At 39.9% G+C, this 24,773-nt stretch overlaps 2 protein-coding genes across 3 annotated transcripts in view; one reads left to right on the forward strand and one right to left on the reverse strand.

The window, feature by feature from the left end:
• LOC149319602 (chloride intracellular channel protein 6-like) overlaps nucleotides 1–24,773 on the reverse strand; it is a 150,132-nt gene that overhangs the window by 67,897 nt on the left and 57,462 nt on the right. The window contains exon 2 of the mRNA XM_089512037.1: nucleotides 590–642. The gene's annotated coding sequence lies outside the window, so the exon portion shown is untranslated. The remainder of the gene's footprint in view (nucleotides 1–589; nucleotides 643–24,773) is intronic.
• Nucleotides 1–24,773, forward strand: part of RCAN1 (regulator of calcineurin 1) — a 53,883-nt gene that overhangs the window by 20,481 nt on the left and 8,629 nt on the right. The window contains exons 1-3 of one of the 2 annotated variants that reach the window (XM_089512036.1): nucleotides 12,563–12,713; nucleotides 15,096–15,269; nucleotides 20,137–20,296. In XM_089512036.1, coding sequence (XP_089368162.1) covers nucleotides 12,627–12,713; nucleotides 15,096–15,269; nucleotides 20,137–20,296 — 421 coding nt within the window. In that variant the 5' untranslated portion in view covers nucleotides 12,563–12,626. Of the gene's footprint in view, nucleotides 1–12,562; nucleotides 12,714–15,095; nucleotides 15,270–20,136; nucleotides 20,297–24,773 lie in introns of those variants that run through there. The other variant, XM_089512035.1, reaches the window with a different exon arrangement.

The raw sequence follows: 24,773 nt of genomic DNA on the forward strand, positions 1-24,773 counted from the left end.
CTTTAGATCTTTTGTAAAATCCTCCAGTGTTTGACTCTCAACTTATCCATGGGTCATATCAAAATCCATGATTTTGGATCTAAAAACTGCCCTTGACTTATACATGAGGTCGACTTATACATGACTGACTATATACGGTATGTCCAGTTTGACTGTGTTCTTAATGTTTTTCTTTTTTCCTTCCACGAGAGAGAGAGAGAACACAACCTCTGTGAAAAGTTTTCCACATTGTCTGGAAACTGGAATATAATTACAAATTAGCAATGGAAAAGGCTATGTAGCTTTTTCTGTTATCAGGAAATTGTGTGACTTTCCATGGTTTTATGATGTGATTCTTATGGCACAGTAAGGAAGAGATACAGGCGGTAATTGGTTAGCACTTAAGATTTCTTCATAATTTTCCAATAAATAATTCTTGGTTGCAGTTTCCTATATTGAATTCTTTCCCCTAATGGGAAACTTTTACAAACATTTAGAAAAACGTTTGTAATATGTTTACCTTAGAAAAATGATGTTCAGCCTGTTTTTAAGAAGGGGTGTGTTTGTGTGTGTCTGTGAATGTTTTGTAAACAACTAGTTGTGAACCTACCGTTACACATGCTGTGATAGAGTAGACAATCACATCCGCTCTTGGACTAATTCCTGTTGAAAAAGTGAAAATATCGGTGACAGAACTCACCCAACAGCTTATAGCACAAACAGAACAATACTCTTAAATTGTCAGAACTGGGGAGAAATAGACGAAAGCCATGTTATACTTTAGTGTCACTTTTAGAAAACTGCAATCTTTATTCACATTATAGGCTGAAAGACATGCTGTTATTGTAAGTAAGCTTGCTGAAAAATTTTAAAATGCAGAAATTCAAGTTAATTTGTCACTTTGACATGAAGTGACATATCATGGTATTCTTCCTTAGTAACTGTTGTTGCTTGTTGCCAGTTTCTTTGCTTAATGCAATCATTAGTTTCCTGGAAACATTACATTTTGCTTTCCTGTAAAAATCTGCTGATAACTTGTAATTATACATTTTCTCTAATACTGAGACTTATAATGAAAACACAGTATCTATAAGAAATTTATCAGAAACATGACAATGATTAGTATGACCACATTTGCATGGATACAGTTCAGATATATAAATACACTTGTACAGTATAAACTATTTTTCTGACAACCTGTAGGGATTTCTTTTGTGACAGAGCCATGCCTGGAATATTTTCCGGGTTTTTCAAAGAAAGCCCTCCCTCAGATGTATTCCTTTCTGTCCTATAGGGATAGTAGTGACATTGTCATCTTTATAAGGTTTTTGTGAGTCTTCATATGGCTGTGTTATGCCTAATGTTGTTTAATGTCTATACGAAGTTGCCTATAATAATCTCTCTCTATTGATATATCATCCATGAAATATGTTTCTCTGTCCTGGACCCATTCTCTCCCCTGATTATTTTGAGGAGAGTAGATTAAATTTTATCCAAAAACAATGTAAAGTAGAGCTAGTAGAAGATGGCATCCTGTGGCTTAAAACAAAGTGGACTGATTTCAAACATAACAATTTACATAATGGATTTTGTCCACCCTGCTTTTGTGGGATTACACTGGCTGTGATAAGTGGTATTTTTTGTAATTTCTGATCCAGTTAGAACCAGTGGGTACATCTGGACCTGGATCTGGTTGATATATATATAAACAGTCTGAGATTGTTGCCAGCAGTATTTTCTACCTTGGGCTCATTATGAGGCTTTTCCTTTCCTGGGCATGTCAGAATTTCTTATGCTCATCTATTCTACTATATACAGTATTTCCCCCATATGCACAGGGGATATGTTCTGGTATTACCATGGATATGTGAAACCATGGATAATATTGAACACCAACGGGCCTTACTGGGTGCCAGGATGATGCGAGTTCTTCATGCCAGTTCACAGCAGGGTTGGGAGGGAGCAAGGTGCTGCTTTTCGGGCAGTATCAACAAGCAGTTTAGACCCCAATGGCACCAGCTGTTGCTTGCTGACAGCTACCAGAGGCAGAAGAGCCAGGCCAGGCCAGGCCATGCTTGAGCTGGAGCAAGCTAAGTCCAGCTACCAGTCTCCACTCACACTGAGTCACCCGTCCCTTTCCTCACCAGATCCACCATCTTGCCCATCTTCAAGGCGGGACTTAAGCACAAATAAGTGAAACCATGGGTATCAGCCCCACGCATACTGTATTTCTGACTTAATTATTCCATGTTGAATTGTCCACGAAGATGACCAAGAAGGTTCTTTGTGGGTTTTTCGAGCTATGTGGCCATGTTCTAGAAGATTTTCTTCCTGATGTTTTGCCAGCATCTGTGGTTGGCATCTTCTGAAAGTGCCAGCCCCAGATGCTGGCGAAATGTCAGGAAGAAAATCTTCTAGAACATGGCCACATAGCCCGAAAAACCCACAAAAAACCATGGATGCCGGCCATGAAAGCATTTGACATGACCAAGAAGCTTTATATGGTGTAAAGAATACTCCTCATGACACGTGTTGGAGGCACAACCATAAATATTAGATCTACTCTGTGCCAGTTGCTCTGGCTACTTATTTTTTTCTAAACCTAGTTTAAAGCACTTGTTTTACCCTGTAAAGCCTTACATGGCCTAGGACCAAAAGACCATCTCTAGTCATGTGAGGCACTGAGGTATATCAGACTGTGAAGAAAGGCTTTTACAGTGAAGGCTGCAGAGTTTTTGAACTTCCTTAAACCTGCTCCCTTAAACTTGCTGCTTGGCAAATCTTGTTATGGCTGTTTTGTTTGATTTTCTGGATTTTATTGGTATTTACAAACTAATAATAATACTGATAATAGAAAATAGCTGTGTAAATATTTAAAAAAACAGAAGAACATTCAAGAAAAAAAAGGGGGCTTTCTAATTGCAGATCTCTGTTGAGATGCCACTAAATTTTGTACTTCTACTTGTAAAAACTGAATATGCAACAAACCTTAGACTCAATTTCTTTGCTTATTTTCAGGAGTTCTATAAATAGGAGGATTGTCAGAACACAGCAGAGGTATATGAAGAGCTAGAATTATTAAGATAGAATGATAATTGATTATGACTTTTTGCAAAACAAGGCTGCTCCCACCCTGTGGAACTCACTTCCACGGCAGGCTAGGCTGGCTCCCTCTCTGCTGGCCTTTTGCTGGCAAGCAAGTACATTTTTATTCAAGCAAGTTTTTTAAAATCATGCAGGCCTGGTTTTATTGGGGGATGAGGAGTTGGTTTAAAATATTTTTTAACCTTGTATGTTTTAAATTTTGTGTGTTGTAATTTTTTTAACTTTTTACTGTTTTAATTGTTTTTTAACGTGTTTTAATGTGTGTGTGTGTATGGCGGCTCACATATAGTGAGCCGCCTTGGGGTCCCAACTTAGGAGAAAGGTGGGTTAAGAATAAATAAATAAGTCTTAGAGTTGAAATGGTATTGGAAATAGTTTCACGAACCTTCTACAGGCAACATTAGTTTGGGGAACCAAGTCACTAGAAGTTTGTGGGGCTTTAGTTTTTTCCTAAAACATCTGGAGACAGCAAAGTATTTCTAGTGTATTATAACAATTTATAACTCAGTTCCTAAAAGTGTAGCTAAAGCTCTTGGGTAAGATGACTTTGAAAAGCCTCCTGAAATATTAGCAATAGTAACAACATAATCACTGTCTCATTTAAAAGATAGTGCATCAAGTATCTGTTTGCATAACTTGGGCGGGTTACATACCGCCATTTGGGACGTCCTCAGGACGTCCCAGTTTAAAAAGGGGGCGTCTCTTCTAGACGCCGCTACTCCTGTTACGGACTCTGTCCGTAACAAATGGCGGCCGTTCCACACGGCCTCCACCATCTTGATGTAACGGACGCTCTGCGTCAGCACGTCGTGCCCCGGAAATGACGCCGCGAGTGCGCGACTAGCGCCTCGTGGCGTCTCTTCCGGGGAGCAAGGAGCGCGATTTTCACGCTCCTTCTTGGCAGCATCCGGGAACCGCACCGTTTGGCTGCTGCGGTTCCCGGATGCTGCAACCGGCAGCGGCACGAGACGGCCCCTTCTGGGCCATCTGTAACGCGCCTTGGAAGAAATTATTATTATAGTTTATTTCTATAGCGCTATAAATGTACACAGCACTTTACATACAAATAATTAAATCAATAAAAATATAAAACCTGTCAATGGCGTACCATCTACAAAATCCATATAAACAATAGGTAGTAATATAAAATAGAATTAGTTAAAAAAAAGCAGGCAACAATTAAAACATCAACATCCACTATCTAACCAAATATCAGATTAACACAATGCCTGGGAACGCTTCCCTGAACAGGGTGGTCTTCAGTTCAGATTTAAAAGTCGTCAATGAAGTGATGACCCGTGTTCGTGGGGGAAGAAGGTTCCAGGAGCGAGGGGCAGCAAGTGAAAAGGGACGAATCTGGGACGGGGCAGTGGAGATCCTAGGCTGGGACAGCAAATTTGACTACTAGAATGGAAGGTAAGAGTGGGAATGTAAGGAGAAAGAAGATCAGATAAATAAAGAGGGGCCAGCCCATGCATGGCTTTTAACGTTAACAACAAACAAAAGCTTATACTGGATACGGAAGGGAATGGGGAGTCAGTGAAGGGATGATAATAAAAGAGAAACATGGTCAAAGCAGCGTGCGGATGTGATGATGCGTGCCGCTGAATGCTGAATGGAAATTAAAGGAAGAAGATGAGAGAGCAGAAATCCTGCCAGAAGGAGGTTGCAATAATTTAGTTGGGAGACCACCAGGGCATGGACTTGGCAGTGGAGGCTGAGAGAAATCCACCTACATGTGACGACACCCAGTTCTACCTTTCCCTTATTTTTTTGTCTTCTATCTCAGTCTGTATATCCAGCTATTTTCTACCTACCGTATGTGCATCATTGGTGGTGGTGGCGGCGGCGGCAGCAGCTCCACATGCCAGTAACTAAACATCTCATCGTCCCGATCATTCCATGGACATTATCATACAGATTGAAATTTAAATGATATATGTGTCTTAAGAGGCCAGAAGCTGCGGCAAAGCTACTCTCCAGTCCTTAGGACTGGAGCATGGCTTTGGCGTGACTTCTGGCCTCTTAAGATGCATACATCATTTAAATTTCATACCTCCAAAGTGACCCAGAGCAGCTTTATTTTGGCCTGTCTGTTCAGGCCCATAGGTAGCAGTTAGCAGCTGAGTCTCTTTCTTGGAGGTTTTTAAGCAGAGGCTGGGTGGCCATCTGTCAGGGGTGTTTTGATTGTGTCTTCCTGCATGGCAGGGGGTTTGAACTGGATGGCCCTTGTGGTCCCTTCCAACTCTATGATTCTATGCCCTGGTTCCTCTCCCTTCCTCCTACATTTCCTCTTTGTCTTTAGCCTACTTCAGTTGCTGGAAACTGGAATTCAAAGTGCAAAAGGAGTTTGCCCTCAATTAATTTGAGGAGGAGAAGGGACAGGATCCTGCCCTTCCCAGTAGGTTCAGGTAAAAGCAAACTGCTGCAGTCTCTCCTAGCTTGTGTTTTCTTCTTCACACACTCTAAAGTTGGTTGATCGTTTGTGTCCCTATTGTCACCTCATTGACAGTAGGAGCTATTCAACAGTGAAACACACTCCCTTGGAGAGTGGGGGAGTCTCCTTCTTTGGAGGTTTTTAAACAGAGGCTGGAAGGCCATCTGTTGAGGGTGCTTTCATTGAGAGTTCCTGCGTGGCAGGAGGCTGGCCCTTGAAGTATCTTCCAAGTCTGTGATTTTATAATCTGTGAAATGTTGGAAGATATGAGAGCAGGGATGGGCAAATGTGGCAAGTATGTGGCCCAGATTTAGTAAATAGTAGTTTTGAAGATCACGGGGGTGGAGGGTGGATGTTAACCCTTGGATAGGCAGGCTTATAACAACTCTGGAATAGTATTTGCTGTTGTATCTATAAGGTTGTTTTAACCTTCACTCCCTAACCTTTGAACCTATACTTTCCCAAGTAGACTTTAGTTGCTATGTTTAGCCTAGATTTTTAAAGATTGATTTGTTTTGTTTCCAAGGAAAACATTATTAATAATGTTCCCTACAGATTTTTCCAGAACTGATATTTTAGTTTAAAGCACATGAAAAGGTCAAATGGTTTTATTTTTTCCTTCGGCTGCCTCACACTCTTTTTGTAATGCCATATAATTAATCATCCAAGTTATATATGTACTTAGGTATTTTGTATAGTTTGGAAAAAGCTTAAACTCATCTTTGTCACTGTTGGAAAAGGTTAAGAATTCTCAGTTCAAAATAATTTAAAAGGTCTGTCATTTTTTTTAAGCCATGCATTCCTCTCAGGGTCCTGTTTCTCAGGAGCATGGGATGCCATTGTGGTAAGTGACAGCTCTCTTTGGAGTGCTTAACCCTAAATAAGCAACCCAAGCCTTAAGCTTTTAATCTCCTTCCACAATTAACTGGCTGTTGTGTTTGAGTAAAAATCTATAGGTGTGCCTTATAGCAGAGAGAAAGAAGTAAATCTGTTTTTGCTACATATTTGTCATTTCCTCCCTTTCATTGGGGAGACCACAATTTAAGCCTTGAATCTGTCAGTACTCAGACTGAGTCCCATAACATACAAATAAAAGTGCCACCAAACGTGCATTGTTTTCTTCCCTCACTAGCTTATCTGCCCTTCCCTTGCCTACAGGGCATAGTAATGTGACTTTCACAGAAGCTTACACTCCAGAATTTATTTGATAAACACATCATATTTAAAAACATCATGTATAACCAAAGAGTGATGTCCTGCTCCAAAGCAGTTCTAGTTCCCTACACCCTTCTAACAAATTCTTTTTGCCAAATTACAGAACTTATCATGTCTTCCCTTCTTCCCAGTAAGTTCTCCATTCTTTTCCTCAAATCTGAACCTACGTCTGCTCTTTTTTTCCTCCAGCTGAAGCTGCTGAAATTCTTTCTAAAACAAAAGCAGACTTCTGAGAAGGGACAAGAGCTATTAGATAGGAACTTGAGCAGTCGTTCCTGTTTTACCCAGAGACTGAAGAGGAGCTTGCTCTTGTGCTCTTTTATCTTCCTGTCAAGAAAAGAAATGGTACTGGTAAACTGGTCTAATTATAAAAATACTACCGCCAAACATCTAATTGCTTCCCTAGTTAGCTGGCTAGAGATATTTGATAATTATAACATCAGTGTTTCCCCAACACATATGCAAATTGCAGATGACTCTTTCAGTGAATACCAAATTTAACCATCCTGGAGAGGATTTCAGACTTGAAGGAAATCATCTTATACTGGATAATGATAAAAGTTGGCTTACTGGAGCTGTGTGCCTTCTGACCTTAAATTACAATATCAGCACTATTTTAACTGAATGGTTGCTAAAATCATAGTATTTAGAACACCTGGCAAAATGAGAGTCTTGACTTGGCATCAAAAATTCTTGAAACTAGTACCCAGAACCTCCAGGGAGAACATTCTGGTTATGGGGCCACTCTTCGTTATACAGTACCTATCCACCATCACTTTTGATGGCAGGTGCACTCATAGAATCATAGAGTTGGAAGAGGCCATAAGGACCATCCAGTCCAACCCCCTGCCATGTAGGAAATCTCAATCAAAGCATCGCCGATAGATGGCCATCCAGCCTCTGCTTAAAGACCTCCAAAGGAGACTCCCACACTCCGAGGGAGTGTGTTCCACTGTCGAACAGACCTTACTGTCAGGAAGTTCCTCCTAATGTTGAGGTGGAATCTCTTTTCCTGTAGCTTGCATCCATTGTTCCGGGTCCTGTTCTCTGGAGCAGCAGAAAACAAGCTTGCTGCCTCCTCAATAATGACATCCCTTCAGATATTTAAACAGGGCTATCATATCACTTCTTAACCTTCTTTTCTCCAGGCTAAACATCCCCAGCTCCCTAAGTCGTTCCTCATAGGACATGGTTTCAAGACCCTTCACCATTTTAGTTGCCCTCCTTTGGACACTCTCCAGTTTTTCAATGTCTTTTTTGAATAGTGGTGCCTAGAACTGGACACAATATTCCAGGTCAGGACAGCTTTAGTGAGAAAACCACTTTTTCTCACTTATATTAGTGAGAAAACCACTTTTTAATAAGGCTTCTTCTCATAATCAGTATATTTGATGAAGACCACTTTGATGTTGTGATCAATTTTTCATAAATTAAAAGCTTGAGTTAGTAGTATAGCAAGAACAGGAATGGAAAATGTACTTTGAAAAGCATGGATTAGCATGTGATAGCAGTGTTTGGAGGTTAAACCACAGAAGTGAGGGAGTACAAAGGTAAACTATGAAAAGGATTATACTGCTTGTAGGTTAACAGCTTGACTCCTGTTCCACATACGTACTGTTTTGGAACTATATACCAAAATTATATGGTACCTTTTGGAATATTGCAAGTTTGCACAAATTGGTAAGTTGTGTACATGTAGGGGGTACCTTTTGGGGGTAAAAACCTAGTGAAGGGTTTGTTTTCCATCTCAACCTTTAAATGTGATGCATAGAATTATTTATCTGAAGTGGAACTGTTAGCTTCTAGGCTCAGGGGGGTGGTAAGATCTTTTATTTGACTGACCAGTACTGACATACTCACCAAGGCTCCCCTTTTCCTTATTGTCTTCTGTTGCTGTAAGTTTTTAAGCAGCATTGGTATTAGGAGACTTTGAATGTTGGGTTGCAGAAGTGTGTCTGCAGTAAACAGTGTAATAAAGTTTAACCTGGGAAAGGATGAGACAGATACCCAAAAGACACCAGAGCCTGTCTGATCTTGGAAGCTAAACACGGTCAGCCCTCTTTGGTATGTGGATGGGAGACCACCAACAAATACAGGTGCTGTAGGATATATTTTAGAAGGGGGAACGGGCAAAATCAGTCTGAGTGTTCCTTCCTTACCAAAACCTGATGAAATTAGTGGAATCACCATAATCTGACAGGTGACTTGAAAACACACACATACACTCTAGGTGACCCTGCTGTTGCTGTGTATGTCAGCCTGCAATAAGCATAAACAACTATTGCCTCTAGAATCCCTTACTGGTCATGGTTGGACAGCAAAACTTGAAGGAAATTGGAAAGCAGATAAGACTGCCCTATCAGCTCCCCCAACATGTTAAAAAAACAAAGATCTAGAAGTTTAAGTGTTGGATTGTGACTCTGGAGACCAAAGTTCAGGTCCCTGCTCAGCCATAGAAACTCACCGGGTGGCAAAGACAAAATCCCTCTGAACAAATCTCGCCAAGAAAACCCTGTGAAAGGTTTGCTTTGCGGTTGTCATAAGTCAGAAACCACTTGAGGGCACATAACAAGAAAAACAACAAAGAGTTTGGCCATTTGGAAAAGATGGGGGGGGGGGGGAATCCCTGGATGCATTTTGGAAGAAGCTTTCAAATGATCTCTCGAAGATTCAAAATGTTTTTGTTTACTTATGCAAAGCTGACCTGACCTGACCTGGTTGCATTATTTCACACATATATACAGTAACACCAAGGAACACATCTACATAACTAATGGAGGTATACTTGTACAGTGGGCCCTTGGTATTCACTGAGGTATAGTTGCAGGACCCCCTGTGAATACCAAAATCCGTGGATGCTCAAGTCCCACTATATAACATAGCAAAATCAAGGTTTCCTTTTAAAAATATTTACAAGCCATGGATGGTTGACTTTGTAAATGCAGAATCTGTGGATATGAAAGACCCAACTGCACCCGTGTTATACGCGGCTTTCAGCTCATGCTGAAAGCTGTGCGACAAGCAGGAAATGGCACACGCCCCACACCACTGTGCCCAAGCCCCTTTAGTTTCAATGGGACTCGAGCATACGTGGAATTTGCCTTACGTGTGTGGGTGTGTGTGTGTGTGTGGAATGGATCCCCAGCATAAGATAAAGGCACACTGTATTCATTTAGCATTTGGAGTAGATGTTCTTAGCATTACTGAGGAGTGAACCACATATATGCATTCCTTACCCCACTACTTCCGCATGCTAGATGGATGGATTCTATTAAGGAGGTCATGGGTATGGGGGTTGCAGGAATTAAGCAGAGTAGTGGAGGACAGAGGGTCTTGGAGATGTCTCATCCATAGGGTTGCCATGATTTGGATCAACCCGAGGGCAGTTGACAACAACAACAAAAGTACCTTAGGAAACCACAATCTGTTAAACCAATATGGCGTTCAGAGGAGAGATGCCATTCTTAGTTACTGCAGCAGTCGGAGACATAGAGAAACATATTTGAGTGTCATAAGCGTAGTTATAACACCGCGCCCCATGTCTCTGGATGATCTCATCCAGCGGCTTCATGTAAACGTTAAACAGCATGGGAGACAGAATGGCGCCCTGAGGGACACCAAATTTGAACTCCCTTCTTGCGGAGTAACTGTTTCCCAGCATCACCATCTGGAATCTGCCAGAGAGATAGGACCGGAGCCACTGGAGCGCAGGGTCTCCGATTCCTAATTCCCTCAGGCATTCCAGAAGGATACCATAGTCAATGGTATTGAAAGCCACTGAGTAGTGTGAATCAATTTCTTACGTTGTCAGTAAATTCTGTTGAGATATTATTTTGGCATAATCACTGGTTTTGTTTTCTTCTTGAGTCTTACTCTTATTTTTGATGTTAGTAATTTGTGATCTGTGCCACATCAGCACCTGGTCTAATCTCCTAAGGTACTAGAGAAGAGAATTCTTGCCTCTTTAAAGCCATAGATTACTACAGAACTTCTGCAAAAAGGTCCATTTGTCTGGACCAGTCTATACATTGGAGACCACGTAAAAGGACGTTAAATACTTGGATAAGGTATTGCCTGTCTTTGAATCCCTGTGTTCACCATCTGTCACTGTTGCTCAAAGAATTGACTGGTGCCAAGTTTTTCCACTTCAGAATGTTGCTATAATATAGCCAGGATAATAGCTTTTAAACTAAAATGCTGAAGACCCATTGTCTGTAACCAGTTACAACACAGTGTGTCAACATATATTTTGCTATATTTTTAATGAGTGAACACCCCTCAGATTATCTACCCATCCCCAGGACTTTAGCCTGTTTTTTTTATGAGAACTGTACCTCAAACTATCCTTTCTTTCCCTGGTTATTATGGCCAGGAGGGGCTCTCTCTGTATTCCCTGACAGTAATATGCTATCAGAATAATATAGTTTTAATAATGATACAAACTTAAACTTTAAGTTGGGAAGCAGGAGGAAAGTACTACTGTACTTAGTTTTCTACATCAATGAAGGGATTAGGAACTGTAGTTTAAAATGCAGTTTCAGTGGCCTTGTAGTACTGCCATTCCTAGTCTAAACACCTTTTCAGTCAAATTTAAGTAGAATCAAAACATCTGTATCCATAGTAATCAGTGGGATTCTAATTGTGCTTTTAGACATTATCTTCACAGTAGCATAGAATCATTTAACATTCTCTATATACAGTCCAAGAGCCAATGTGGTATAGTGGTTTCAGTGTTGGACTGTGCCTCTGGAGAACAGGGTTCTCTGTAGCTTGGACATAGAAACTCACTGGGTGTCCTTGGGTAAGTCACACTCTCGGCTTCAGAGGGAGGCAAGGGCAAACCACCTCTGAAAGAATCTTGCCAAGAAAACCCCATTATAAGTTCATTTTAGGGTCCCCATAAGTCAGAAATAGCTTGAAGGCACACAATAAACAAATACAAATATACAGTCCTTGCTGTAATCCAGGAAAGACTAAAAAAAACCAACAATGAGTTACATGTACATCAATAGAATTGAAATGCACAGGTTTGAAAATTAAATCTCACTGATTTGCAGAGGCTTAGCTTTAAAGGGGTTCTTTTCTCCTATATCCAAGGCAGAGTGTGGTGCATTGTAAGGTAAAGGACACTGAAATGGCATTTAGGTTTGGTCTATGTTTTTAAGAATAGAGAAATAAAGAAAACTAACAAAAGTAAAAGAGAAGGAGGATCCAAAATGTACTTTTGCTGTGAACAAAATTATCTTCAGCATCTGTTGAAAATATTACTTCACTTTGAGAAAGTGTACGGTTGCAGTCTTGGGAGTAAGTCATATAAAGGCCAGTGAGACATACTTCTGAGTAAACCTGGATAGGTTTGGGCTTCCTAGTGACTAAGGTTTGTTCTTAGTTCTCCAGTCTTGAAATGTTTCTGCCAGCTAATTACTGTTTATTGCAGTAAACTTTGGTCTTCAAATAGTAACTTTTTCCATCTTAAAGTGGGTTGTCCCATTCAAGTGAAGAGCCTGTTGTCTGAGTGCTACATGGAATTACTACCAATGGAAACTATGCTGCAAGAGGAGTTGATAAAGCAGCTGCCTGTGCAAACCTCAGCTGTTTTTTCCATCCTCCAGAGCAAACCTAATTAGCATAGGGAAACTGACTAATGTGCTTACGTCATCTCTTTCCAGTCGAAGCTTACATTTTGTCCCTGATAGCTTGAAAGCATGTTGCAGGACTTTGTTCAGGAATTTGCTGTCGGCACACAGGATGCTCTGAAAACTCTGGGGGGTGGGGGGGATTCTTGAGGGGCTGGGCTTGGTACCTTTTAAAAGCTCTCACAAAACTACTTCATCTAAAAAGTGTTCTCTTCATCTGGTTCTGAGATCTTGGCATTTTTTAAAAGGTCAAGATGCATTTTAGGAACTTGGATTACACTTTTGGCTCCTTAATTGCTTGTGTTGCAGACAACAAGGTTTTCAATCAACCTGAAATTAGGGTAAGGCATTGGGAGTTTATTATTACTTTTTTAAAAAAATGAAAATATTTTACTTTAAATACTGGGAATATTGGTATATTCAAAAGGCTGAATAGTTAGATCTGAAAACAAACTAGATCTTCTAGTGTCAAAATAATGCCAGTGGCAAAGGCTGATGTGCAGTTGTGTTTCTTATGCTCTGTCAATTATTAGACTTTTAATAGGGGTTTAAGAATAAACCTTGCTAAGAAAACCCCGTGATAGATTTGCGTTTGTCAGAAATGACTTGAAGGCACACAAACAACAATGAATATTGTCAGTATTATCTTCTTAAAATACTTTTTGCTAATTCCAAAATATTTTTAGTTGTTAAGTACTGTAAAGTAAAATTGAATGTGTAATTTTCATAGTTAAGTAGAGCTAGGGGTTGAAAGTGCAGTGCCTTGTGGACAGTTTTACATAGGGAATGAAAAGTTACCAAGGGAAGATGTCTACATGTCTACTCTGAAGTAAGGTCCATTGAGTTCAGTGGGAGTTACTCCCTGTGTGCATAAGCTTCTACATACTGTTTAGGATGTTTGTATATCTAGCTACATAAAAAGAAATCATGTCTTCCATTTAAAGCAGGGAGTATTCAGAATGTTTGGGATGAATGGTCTTTCTATCTTTTGCTTTAATATTGGTGAGTATACAGCAAAGGAATGCTGTGGGAAGGTGTGGGAACTATAGTGGGAGCTTTGAACAGCAATTATTCCTTACATGTCTTTCAGTGATCCTTAACCCCTAAGAAAGGGTTAAAAATAGGGGCTAGGAACTGTGCTCACACTGTTCATAAGTCCCTATATATGATGTTAAAAACTTTGCCAGTTTTTCAAAGTGTATGAAAAATGTAGAGTAATGGAAACACAGGCTGCTTCTTTCTAAGACAGGGACAAAAATTGGCTGAAAACGTTGGTCTGAATACATATTTTGTGTAGAATTTCATTTATTATACACTAGTGCTAACAGGGTTATGTCTCTAAAATCTATCCAAATTGGAAAAAATGTTCAACTTGAATGGATTAAGAACTGTTCTTCCTTTCTATGGCTCTCTTGCTAGTTTCTTCCTTGAGAATTTAAAAAGGCATCTCTTTATGTCAACAAAATAAAAATATCTTCGAGTTGGTTAGTTGCATTGCTGTTCCTACACTAAACATACACTAAACATTCAGCCTTAGTATGATATTGTCAGATGTTGGTAGATTATTTATCCCTGATGTCATCGATATTATTGGGGTTTTTTGAGGCTGGAAGCAGTTTAATTTACAAATACTTTTTTAAATGTAAAGTTCCAATACTGGTGTTGAAGCAAACATGTTCAGTAAACCTATCTTGGGTCCAAAACACACTGCAGAAAAAATCCACTTTGAGACCACTTTAACTACCCTGGCTCAGTGCTAGGGAATTCTGGGAACTGTAGCTTTGTGAGATCTTTATCCTTCTCTGTCAGAGAACTCTGTTGCCCCAATAAACTAGTACAATTCTCAGTATTCCCTAGCACTGAGCCAGGGCAGTTAAAAGTGGACTCTGACTGGATTATTTCTGCAGTGTGTTTTGGATCTCAGTCTTGTATGTGTCTTCAGCTTGGAAGCATATTCTGCTCTATAGTATTATGTGTTGTTTATGCTTGCTAAATGGAATCACAGATTATTTTCTGTCAGGCTACATGCCTCTTAACAACTGCATGACAAAATTCTACTGGTGTAGAGTTTCTTGAAAAAGAATGTGGGGAAAGAAAACTGCACATTGTGAAAATTCTTCCATTACACAATTGTTGAAGATACAGAACCTCTGTCAGGGGGGGAAATCTGTTAGTGCATATAAATTAGTATTCTCAGCATTAGTTTTTCAATTAGCTTCTCAACAAATATAGCCAAATTTTATTTTTTATATGCTTGAGTGTTTTTTTATATAAGCCATTGCAGTCTGTTACATGAATTCTTCCTTTGGGTTAAAGTTATAGATAGCACCTCCTAAATGGATCATCTGACTATTTTGGTAGCTCTACAAGATGAATTGCAATCTTCTGATGATTATTGACTAGTTAAAATGTTTTTAAAACACTAGCAAGAGGGGAAGGAGAATCATTCTTAACCAGCAAAACTGAATTGCAATTTATGCAGAACAGAGGTGTGGCCAGAAGGGAAGGATGATACCTGTTTCCTCCAGAACTGAAAAGTTGCAGAATATTGTATTTGTGTTTTGGACTTGCTTTTTGCTGGCATATATCTATTATTTTGACAGGGTTGCATGTTTTAAAGGGGGAGAGAGACAAATAGTTGTTCATTTCTATACTTCAGAGTCTATAGGCCACTTCAGTCATGAATATTTTTAATGCACTGCAATCCTTTTTTTATCTTTCAGACCAGATTTGAAGCTCTCTTTAGAACACATGACAAAGATGTCACCTTTCACTATTTTAAGAGTTTTAAAAGAATAAGGATAAACTTCAGCAACCCTTTGTCAGCAGCAGATGTTAAAATTCAGTTACATAAGACAGAATTTCTTGGAAAAGAACTAAAGCTATTTTTTGCTCAGGTAAGACAGAAAACCCTGATCTGGTAATCCTTTCATTACTTTGTTATCTGTTTTATTTCCTATCTTTCCTCTGGTGAACCCAGGGCAAGTAGCCATGTAATAACCGTGTAAGGTAAGTTAAATGATGACAGTTTGCCTTGTGAGCTTAATAGTGATTGGCCACTTGAACTTGGGTTTCCAGTATCCAAACCCACAATTCTAACATGTTATGGAGTCTTTTAACTCAGTATAGCTCACTTGTCTTTTACAGACCTACTGTGTAATCATATGAGCAACAATTGTGAGACCTGCACTTCTGATGTCTGTTTAAGGAGCCATCCACTTCAGAAATGTTGCATGGTCTAATTTCCCACAAACATTAGGTATAAAACTTCTGGACATATGCATAAGTGTAACATAGGTAAAGCTTCCTATTCATCTACCACTAAGCTGCATGGACATTTGGCATTTTCTCTACTACTACAATGGAGCTAAAGTGGTTTACTGAAATAAGGTCCAGTCATTGAGGATTGGTTGGCTGATCATCTCAACAGGCTTTGCATACTTTCAGGAGATGAAATAATCAGGAATTGGCTTGTTTCATCACTGACCTTTGAAATGGTCAGTTTGTATTTTAGTAAAAAAAAATTTATTTCCTGTTTGTGTGGTTTGATTTGGCAGCCATAAAAGTTTCTGTCAGGATTGGTAGTTACCATCTCCCCAAGTGGGCGTGACCATCTCCCAGTTTGAGATCTCTGCTGAAAATTATGGTTTAAACCAGTATGACCAGGTGCATGTTATCAGCAGCTCCAGTGGCTGTTTTGCAGACTTCCAAAGCAGGGTTCAAGGCACTGCAGTGTGAGATTGCTCACATGCTCATTTGATATAAATGTCCCATTCTCCTCTTTCCAATGCTAAATCTAAAGAGGTATATCAAAATCATTTTTTGTTTACAGTGTTTGTAGTAAATAAAGACTGTATTGTAATCTGTTCTTTAAAAAAGAGGATAAAACACAATAATAAAATATAAGAAAAATGTATATAAGGAAATATAAATACAGTTGGCCCTCCTTATCCACGGATTTTTTATACATGGATACAAGCATCCACGGCTTGAAATATTTTTTTAAAAATGATAAATTTCAAGTATCAAACCTTGATTTTCCCATTTTATATAAGGGACATCATTTTGCTATGCCATTGTATTTAATGGGACTTGAGCATACACAGATTTTGTTATTCAGAGGGTTCCTAGAACTAAACCCCAGCAGATAACAATAGTCCACTGTATCAGTATTTTAAAATGTGAGCTCACCAAGAAATAAAACCAGTTTAACAGCATTTTGAATTTCACATCAATCATCAATATTCCACATTAGAAGATCACATTTAAAAAAAACACCTGGGTAAATAAAAATGTTTTCACCCAGCACAAAAAAGACTCTTGAAAAAATACCATTAAGTCTCTGAAGAAAGTATAGTCCACAGTTGGGGTTCTGTGTACTTCTTCTCCTTTCACATTAACACCTTAAAGGAAGATCTGCTTACTTCCCCCCAAATTGCTGCTTATACAGTTGTACTCATGTGTCAGATCTTAGATTGAATCTTATCAAGGGCATGTGCAACCTAGAAAGTGTGACTTTTAAAAATAATATTTGCAAGCAATATTTGAACAGAGATTGGCATCTGTATGTATTTTGAAAGATGACAGTCTGATCTATATTGTTTATATGCCTGTTGATAGACAGATGTAATTGCTGTTTTGTAATTGCATTTGTGCTCAAATTCAAAACGCCTCATTGGAAACAGCTATTCTGCTGTCAGCTTGTTCTTCTAGTATGGCCAGTCTTGTGAAGAAGTCCCCACACAACAACAGCCTAGCATAGATTAAAAAAAACCTAGTTGTGTAAGATATTCATACTGATCATGGAGGAGAAAAAGCCTGCTTTTCAACAGCCAGCATGAAAATTCATGTTACTAGCCTGTTCACAGTATATTAAAACAAAAGGTGGCTTAGCAAATGGATTGATCGCATCCAAATGTACACTTGCCAGCCTACAATGTACCATGCTTGTTTGTCTTCCTTTGCAGCCAGCATGGAAACCCATCAGGCTGGTAGAGGAGCTGAAAGAGAACTGTTTTTTCTCTGGCAGTCTGCTTGCTTGTCTTGAGTGGAATTCCTTGCATATGGCAACTTCACATATGACAACAAAGCAAGTAGTTAAAAAGAAGGCTGCATTAAAAAATATTTCATACTGTTGGGCCAGCATGGTGTAGTAGTTTGAATGTTGGACTATGACTCTGGAGACCAGTATTTGATTCCCCACTTGGACATGAAACCCATTGGGTGACCTTGGGCAAGTCACATTCTCTCAGCCCCAGGAAAAGGCAATGGCAAACCTTCTCTGAACAAATCTTGCCAAGAAAACCCCATGATACTTTTGCCTTGGGGTTGCCATAAGTCAGAAATGACTTGAAGGTACACAAGACACACATATACAACACAACTGTTGGAAATAGCCACAAACACATGCTTTATTTATAGAAAGTCTCAGGTTCAGTTTCTGGTATCTAAAGGTGGGGTTGGGCAATCCTGAAGACTCATTGCCACTCAGTGTAGGTAAGAGTGAGCTAGCTAGTTAGAGAGTGTGACTCAATAAAAGTAGTTCTCTATGTTCCTATATGTAATGGTAATTTGCTGCTACTAAATGTGGCAATTACTGTATTCACTGATTATGCACAGGTGGGAATGCTGTTACCTTTATGCCTTACTTGTGGACTTTTCAAGAGCATCTGTCTTTCCAACATTGGAAATAAAATGTTGGAAGAGAAGGAACAGCGTTTCCCAAGGGGGTGCCCTCCGGGTGGTTTAGATTACAATTCCTATCATCCCAGGCCATTTGTCACTAGTTGTGGGTGGGCCATAATGGGAGTGGTATAGAGAGATAAAGGTCTAGAAATGGGGGACATGGTTTTTCTCCCGGTTCTGTCCAAGGAAAAATATTGATTTTTTTCCCCTGTTGAATAATTGAAATTTGGGGCTCATAGGGGAGAAAACTCAGATGAAAATATTTCCTGAAATACTTTAAAGACAAAATTTTGTTCAGTCACAATTCCAGGAACAGTATAGAATCATAGAGTAATGAAGATTTTTTTTTTTTATGAGATTGTCTCCAGAATTAGAGAGAACAATAATTCTCTTATCAATTCCAGGAACAGTATAGAACATATAAACATATCCAGGAACATATAAAACACAAATATCCAAGATGGATTTCTATACCAAGTGGGCACTGTCTTCTTCATGCGAAGAACAAACTGTGGGAGTCATTGCTTATGACACTGTAGAAGAGTGCGATATTTTCAGTGTTGAATTAAACTATATCCAAATATATTGCAAGCTTAATTCCTAAATTTGACAATTCCTCTTTAAAAAATTGTTTTTTGTGCCTTCAAGTCAGTTTTGACTTATGGCAGCGTGGGCATGCTCGTGGATCCAAGTCTCCAAATGTAAGCTCAGATACACGTTACAGTTAGGAGTGCTTATTATCAGCTTCATCTAATATGCCTGCTGTGCCCCTTACTAGAATTGGCAGTGCACCTGCTGGTAGCCCAAGGCTGGACTTTTGCAACACATTGTACATTGGACTACCTTTGTACCAGTCGGAAACTTCAGTTAGTCCAAAACATGGCAGCCAGATTGATCGTTGTTATATCTAGGAGTGAGCATATCACCCCAATATTTGGCTGCCATTTAGTTTCTGGGCAAAGTACAAAGTGTTGGTTATTACCTTTAAAGCTCTACACGTTTTGGATCCAGGTTACCTGTGCGATCACCTCTTTCTGTATAATCCACCTCATACACTCAGATCCTCTGTGGGACATTTACTTCAACTGGCCATGACAAGACTGGCAACTGTCACCCAGAGGACCTTTTCATCAGTACCTAGACTGTGGGATGTCTGCTGGGATAGATTTTGACCGTTAAACATGCTCTCTGAATTTAAAATGGTATTAAAGCCCTATCTCTTCCCCCAAGCCTACCTGATCAGTTTTAAACTATAGATTTTAAATTGGTATATTTTTAATTTTATGTTTGGATGATATTAATATCCTAAGTTTATGTATTTCAATTACCTTATGTGTTCAAATGGTTTTAAGTGTTTTAATTTGTGTTATAACCCACCTCAAGCTTTGGGGGGAGAGGTATAAGAAATACTTTTTTATTGTTGTTGCTGTATTATAAAATTGTATGAATAGGACAGATAAGACAGTTGAATATTTTGAGGCATGATAAAGCATTTTATTTTTTTTTAAAAAAAAGTAATAAAATTAATCTTTTAAACACCAACATGTTTAGGTGTTTTCTTTAAAACAACATAAAGGGAAAAAAAGGTTGTTTCCATGGTTTCAGAAGTTCTAGAAATTTTACATTCATCATTAGTCCAAAGCATTTGATTAATGAATCCAGCAGAGTTCTTGTTCTGTCTCTAGCAGAATACAGGCATACATCAGTTAACAAAAGCTCTAACAATTTTTTTTTGTTAAAGATAATGCCCAGGAACACATCTGCTTGGTTAACTGAGGTATTGCTGTATTGTTGTTCTCCCTCCAGCGCCATGTATGTTGCAGAATATCATACTTAACGTTGGCTGAATCTGTGTGAGGATATGGCTGTCTTTCTGGAATGTCTAAATTGTTGAAAGAGGCAGGGAATTTTTTGACAGTGTTGTCAACACTTTGTTATGTCCTTCTCTTGAATGCTATTCTATGCTGCCCCCATGAGTACTGTGTCAGTACTACATTTGTGCTGTCTTCAAATTCTATGTATGTGTATTTAAAAATCAGTGCAATAATAGATAATCTTTTTTTTTTTAAATGCTTCCAGTCTTTGCATATTGGAAGACCACACTTAGCACCACCAGATCCAGAAAAGCAGTTCCTGATTTCCCCTCCCTCATCTCCCCCTATTGGCTGGAAACAATCAGATGATGCTACACCTGCCATTAATTATGATCTTTTATACGCCATCTCCAAGCTAGGACCAGGTAAGGAGATTATGTACATTTACTCTTCATAACTCAAGTTCAGTTTGTTTTAAAAAATCATTTACTAATCATTTCCCTAAAAGTGCTGTATGTATTTGCTTAATAGGAATGAGTTTTTATTATGATACCTATAGCCTGAATCAAAAACTGGTTTTTATTCCACTGCAGATGTGAATTAGCTTGCTAATACCACCATGTTTGTATTATTATGAATATTGTATTATGAATGGCCAGTCATTTTATATTTAAGTTTGTAATGTAGGGGACAGCCACTCTGTTCTATATTTTATTTGTATCTAGTCTCGCTCCTTTCCTCCCCCTTTATACTCACGTGTGTATATATGCTACTTTGGGATAACTTGTCCTGCATTGATGAAGTAGACTGTACTGCACAAAAGCTTATGCAATATTTTTTTCAGTTTCCAAATGTTTCTCTTTACACACAAATACACAAAAAGCAGAGAGAGACAAGAATAAAACCTACAAAACCCCAACTATAGGAAAATGAGAATACATAAAAACTTGATACTATTCATAATGAAATAAACAGTGTAAACTACCATATTTTCTGGCGTATAAGGTGACTTTTAAAGTCTGCCATATGCGCTGGAATTAAACCCCAGAGACAGGCGAATGGCATAGCCACCTCCCTGTCTCTGGGGGTCCTTGCTGGGTCCTCTCCCAGCCAGTAGGCACTCGCGCCGGCTGGAGGGGGCCTCTCTAGAGGCCTAAGAGAGGCTCCTCGGCGGCTCGGCTCTCGCCGCCATTTTTTTTCAAAAGGTGGCGGGGAAGCGGCTCCAGAGCCAGCCAGGCCGAGAAAAAGGGCCAGCCCCTTACTCCTCCGCACCGCCACTGCCGCCGGGGATCCCCCAATCCTCCAGTGGCTTCAGAAGTCCTTCGCAGAAGCCGCTGGAGGAGCGGAGGCCCCCTGGTGGTGGCGGCGGCGGCAGCTTCCGTGGAGGACTTCTGAAGCCGCTGGAGGATCGGAGGATCCCCGTCGGCAGCAGTGTGGAGGAGTAAGGGGCCAACCCTTTTCCTCAGCGGCAGCGTGGAAGAATAAGGGCCCGGCCCTTTTCCTTGGCCCAGCCGGCTCTGGAGCCGCTCCCCCGCTGCTTTTTTAAAAAAAGATGGTGAGAGCCTAGCCGCCGAGGAGCCTCTCTTAGGCCTCTAGAGAGGCCCCCTCCAGCTGGTGCAAGACCCCCTCAGGGGTGTCCAGGGATGCTTCCGGCGGGCGATGTGGAGGTCGTCTTATACCCCCCCCCCCGTTGCCTTATACGCCGGAAAATACGGTACATACAACTGATTATACAACTATAATTTAAAGACTCACAATTTATGTAGAGCTCCTATTAAAGTATTAATATGTTTGTAATGGTACTGATACATGCATAATGAATACATCAATAAGCAATGGATAGTTCTTCATTTAAGAATGATACATTCTTGGAATAAATTTTTCTTATGTGCCTTCAAGTCAACAGTAACTTACAACAACCCCTGATCAGATTTATTTAGAAGGGATTGCTTCTTCTTCTAAGGCTGGGAGTATATTATAATGCCCAAGAAATTTTAAAGCAAACATCCAAAAGGCTTCTAGTCTGGATTCTTTTTAAGGGATTACTTGCTCTGAACCAAAAGAATTCAAGATCATAAGGTGTACATTGGAATCCTGAACATTGCTGGCATAAAACCTCATGAGAACAGTTGCATGATGTCTATTATGTTCATCGTGTTGCTGTTATTATATTTATTTATACCCTGCCTTTTCCCCAGATTGGGACTCAAAGTGGCTTACAACATTTAAAAAACATTGTTAAAAATCCACAAAATATAAAGGGTAAAAAACAAAGAATCAGAAAAAGTCAAAATCAGGTTTAAACATATACTAAAACACACATTTACCAGCCCACATTAGCAATATCCAGTGCATTGTGTAAGATCGTCCTTATATCATTACTCTGTCAGAGCAATGCCTGTCGAAACAGAAAAAACTGTCACCTATGAAAAGAAAGTAGGGAGAGTGTCACTCTAACTTCTCTGGGTAGGGAGTTCCAGAACCTGGGAAAAGCTGTTAAAAGGGTCCTCTCCCATGTTTTCAGCAAGTGTGTCTGTGAAGGTGGTAAGACAAAGAGAAGGGCCTCCCAAGCAGATCTCAGAGGACAGAATGGTTCATAAGGGAGAATAAAGCAACTCCTCCATTTTGCGCAGTTTAGCTGCTAAGTAATTCTGAGTCACATTGGAGACTTGGTCCCATCCTGAATAAAAGGCAGAAGATACGTATATACACACACACACACACACACACAGAGAGAGAGAGAGAGACTTTATTGTTAATAAATAAATAAGTCTTCATTGTGGTCTCTGTGCCTCACACAAATGGGTTTGCGCCTGTGCAGAGATTCCATTCAGAATGTTCTAGAGCAGGGGTCCTCAAACTCCGGCTCTCCAGATGTTTTGGACTTCAGCTCCCAGAAAGGAAATTTGCATGTGGGTGGATTGGCTGAGGGACAGAGAGGAAGGAGGAGCCTTTGTGGGGCTGTGGAAGTCTATTCAGATTGACTGTAGAATCCTGAGGTAGAAAGGAAATTTGCATGTGTGCAGTGATTGGCTGAAGCTTCTGGGAGATGAAGTCCAAAACACCTGGAGGACCGGAGTTTGAGGACCCCTGTTCTAGAACTGAGTAGCTTGGTGGGACTACCCCACTCCTCCCTACCTACCACACATGCCCTAGTCTGCCAAGCCACTGTCTCCTCAGTTTCTTTCCAACTGTCGATAAAACATCAGGTGTTCTCCTGCTCAGTAGTCTTCCTTTTATCTTTATTTTGCTTTTCATTTCTATCCCCCTTTTTCTTTGTATTTTTATATTCTAGCTTTCATCTACTACTCGTATATTTTTTAAAATTAGGTTGCCTCAGAATCCTTCTTCTCTTCCCTTTCCTCCTCCCCCTCATCTTTTTCCTATTGCTATATTTCTGTACCCTCAACCTCTCTCTTTTCCAGCTATGCTCTACCTGTGGTTGGAATGTTTCCCTTTCCAACACTCATTCTGAGTGCCTGTTTCATTTGAGTGGAGTAGTAGAGAATTGTGCTATTTGCAGAGGCTTTACTTTGCTAGCCCTCAAGAATCAAGCCCAACTACTCAAGATCCATTGTTGGGAGAGACCCCTGCAGGTGACTGACCACGCATCATCCAACAAACTGCTTTTCTCAACTTGCATCTCAGTCTCCATGTTAAAAAAGTCCAAATCAACTCCAGTATCCATTATTTCAATACTGATGATGGAGTATCCTTTGGCATCAATTGCTACAAAACCAGATACTCCCACACAGACACTGACATTGGCTTTGGTACAGGGTGAGAAGTAAGAAGGCTCATTCTAAAACTAGCTGAAAGAGGCTGGCCTCCCCTGAAGGCCACTTGTGACATCCAAATGTGGCATGCCTCTCCTGGATCTATTCACTTTGCTGGCAAATTCAAAACATCATCAGTTTTGCTCCCCGGCACGGAGAACTCATGGATCTTTAGGAGATGCTTTCCTTCAAAAGTGGGTGGGTTCACTGTTGTATGTGTTTCCTTCTTTCACGCTGGTAGCCAAGGTGGTAATGAAATTGGGCAAGGGCAGAGCCAACATGATTTTCATTGCTCCAGTCCCACCAACCTCTGCTAAGCTACACAGTCACCCATTTTGTGATGAACAGAAATCATGAAGAAGAACAGACCACTTGCCTGTAGCTGTGGTTCTTCAAGTGATCATCTCACACAAACCCACCCTACCTCCTCCCTTTCAAGTCCCTGTATTTCATGGAGGACTTCAAACCTAAGGGGGCAATAACTTGGTGGACTAGAATATGTGCAGTAGGGAGGGAGAGGAGTGGTATTACTACAAAGCTACTCAGCTCTAGAACATTCTGAATGAAATCTGTGCACAGGCACAAGAACCATTGGTTTGAGAGCACAGGTGACCACATGAAGAATCACAGATAACCACTCGAAGAATAGGCAAGCAACCTGTTCTTGTTAGTGAACAAATGGGATTCCTACAAACGTTACAATGTGAAGTGCTGCTGTTCAGAATATCTGATAGCCAGCCAGCAATCTCCCAGAATGTTGCATTCCATGGTGTTTCCCAGGCATTCATGAACCTTGATGGGGCAAACCTTGATGGGGCTGTTTGAATTGGTTGCTTTTGCCCCTTTTACAGATTTTTTTTTTCTCTCAATGATTTGTCATGCGTCTGCAACCCTTAATATACAGCTTTATGAGCTTATCTGTGGCAGGGGTTGTGTGTGCTGTTTGACTTCAGCAGGATCATCAGTCCCACTTGAATATTGCTAACAAAAGAAGGTTCTATGTTTTTGCCAATAATACAAATACAGTCGGCCCTTCTTATACACTGATTTCTTATACACGGATTCAAGCATCCATGGTTTGAAAATGTTCAAAAAAATATAATTTTCAAATATCAAACCTTGATTT

The sequence above is a fragment of the Sceloporus occidentalis genome, unplaced genomic scaffold (genome assembly GCF_023333645.1).
Source record: "Sceloporus occidentalis isolate IW3139 unplaced genomic scaffold, rSceOcc1.0.p SCAF_2, whole genome shotgun sequence".
In the NCBI taxonomy this organism is placed as follows: domain Eukaryota; kingdom Metazoa; phylum Chordata; class Lepidosauria; order Squamata; family Phrynosomatidae; genus Sceloporus; species Sceloporus occidentalis.